Source organism: Etheostoma cragini, unplaced genomic scaffold (genome assembly GCF_013103735.1).
Source record: "Etheostoma cragini isolate CJK2018 unplaced genomic scaffold, CSU_Ecrag_1.0 ScbMSFa_720, whole genome shotgun sequence".
NCBI classification, from domain to species: domain Eukaryota; kingdom Metazoa; phylum Chordata; class Actinopteri; order Perciformes; family Percidae; genus Etheostoma; species Etheostoma cragini.
Genome location: NW_023269340.1, coordinates 114,458 through 115,039, shown reverse-complemented (window position 1 = coordinate 115,039; position 582 = coordinate 114,458). Strand labels below are relative to the sequence as shown.

The following is a 582-nucleotide window of genomic DNA, read 5'->3' as shown; positions in this document are numbered from 1 at the left end:
CTCATTCCCCTTGCTCTGGTGTTACCCCTCTCATTCCCCCTCTTCTGGTGTTACCCCTCTCATTCCACCTGCTCTGGTGTTTCCCCTCTCATCCCCCCTGCTCATGTTATGAGGTATGAGGTCTAACCAGAGATTAGTTTCTACTGGAGATAAAAACACTGGAGCATCAAGATCACTTTGGGCTCAAAACCAAAAGGTAGCCTTGGCGATGGAGTCTGTATGTAGCCATGGCAATGGAGCCTGAACGTAGCCATGGCAAAGGACGTCTCCTCTACAGACAAATGTTGATCTGCTTGGCCAGCTCTCGGTCCAGATCGTGGATCAGGGTGTCAAAGTCTTTCAGACTCAGGCGACAGTTAAAGGGAGCATCAAAATCCAAGAACTCGTCCACGTACAGAGCTCCTCCTCCTCCTGGTGACCACGCCCCCTTCTTCTCCTCCTCCTCCTCTTCATCATCATCACTGCCTGGAACAGCAACAACACACAGCATCACACGATATACTCTTATAGAGTGGTCTAGACCTGCTCTATCTGTAAATTATAGAGAGGTCTAGACCTGCTCTATCTGTAAATTATAGAGAG

General features: G+C 49.0%; 1 protein-coding gene across 1 annotated transcript in view; it reads right to left on the bottom strand.

Moving 5' to 3' along the window:
- Window positions 1-6: 6 nt before the first annotated feature.
- LOC117941424 (rho GTPase-activating protein SYDE1) overlaps window positions 7-582 on the bottom strand; it is an 8,406-nt gene continuing 7,830 nt past the window's right edge. The window contains exon 13 of the mRNA XM_034866448.1: window positions 7-465. Coding sequence (XP_034722339.1) covers window positions 272-465 — 194 coding nt within the window. The 3' untranslated portion in view covers window positions 7-271. The remainder of the gene's footprint in view (window positions 466-582) is intronic.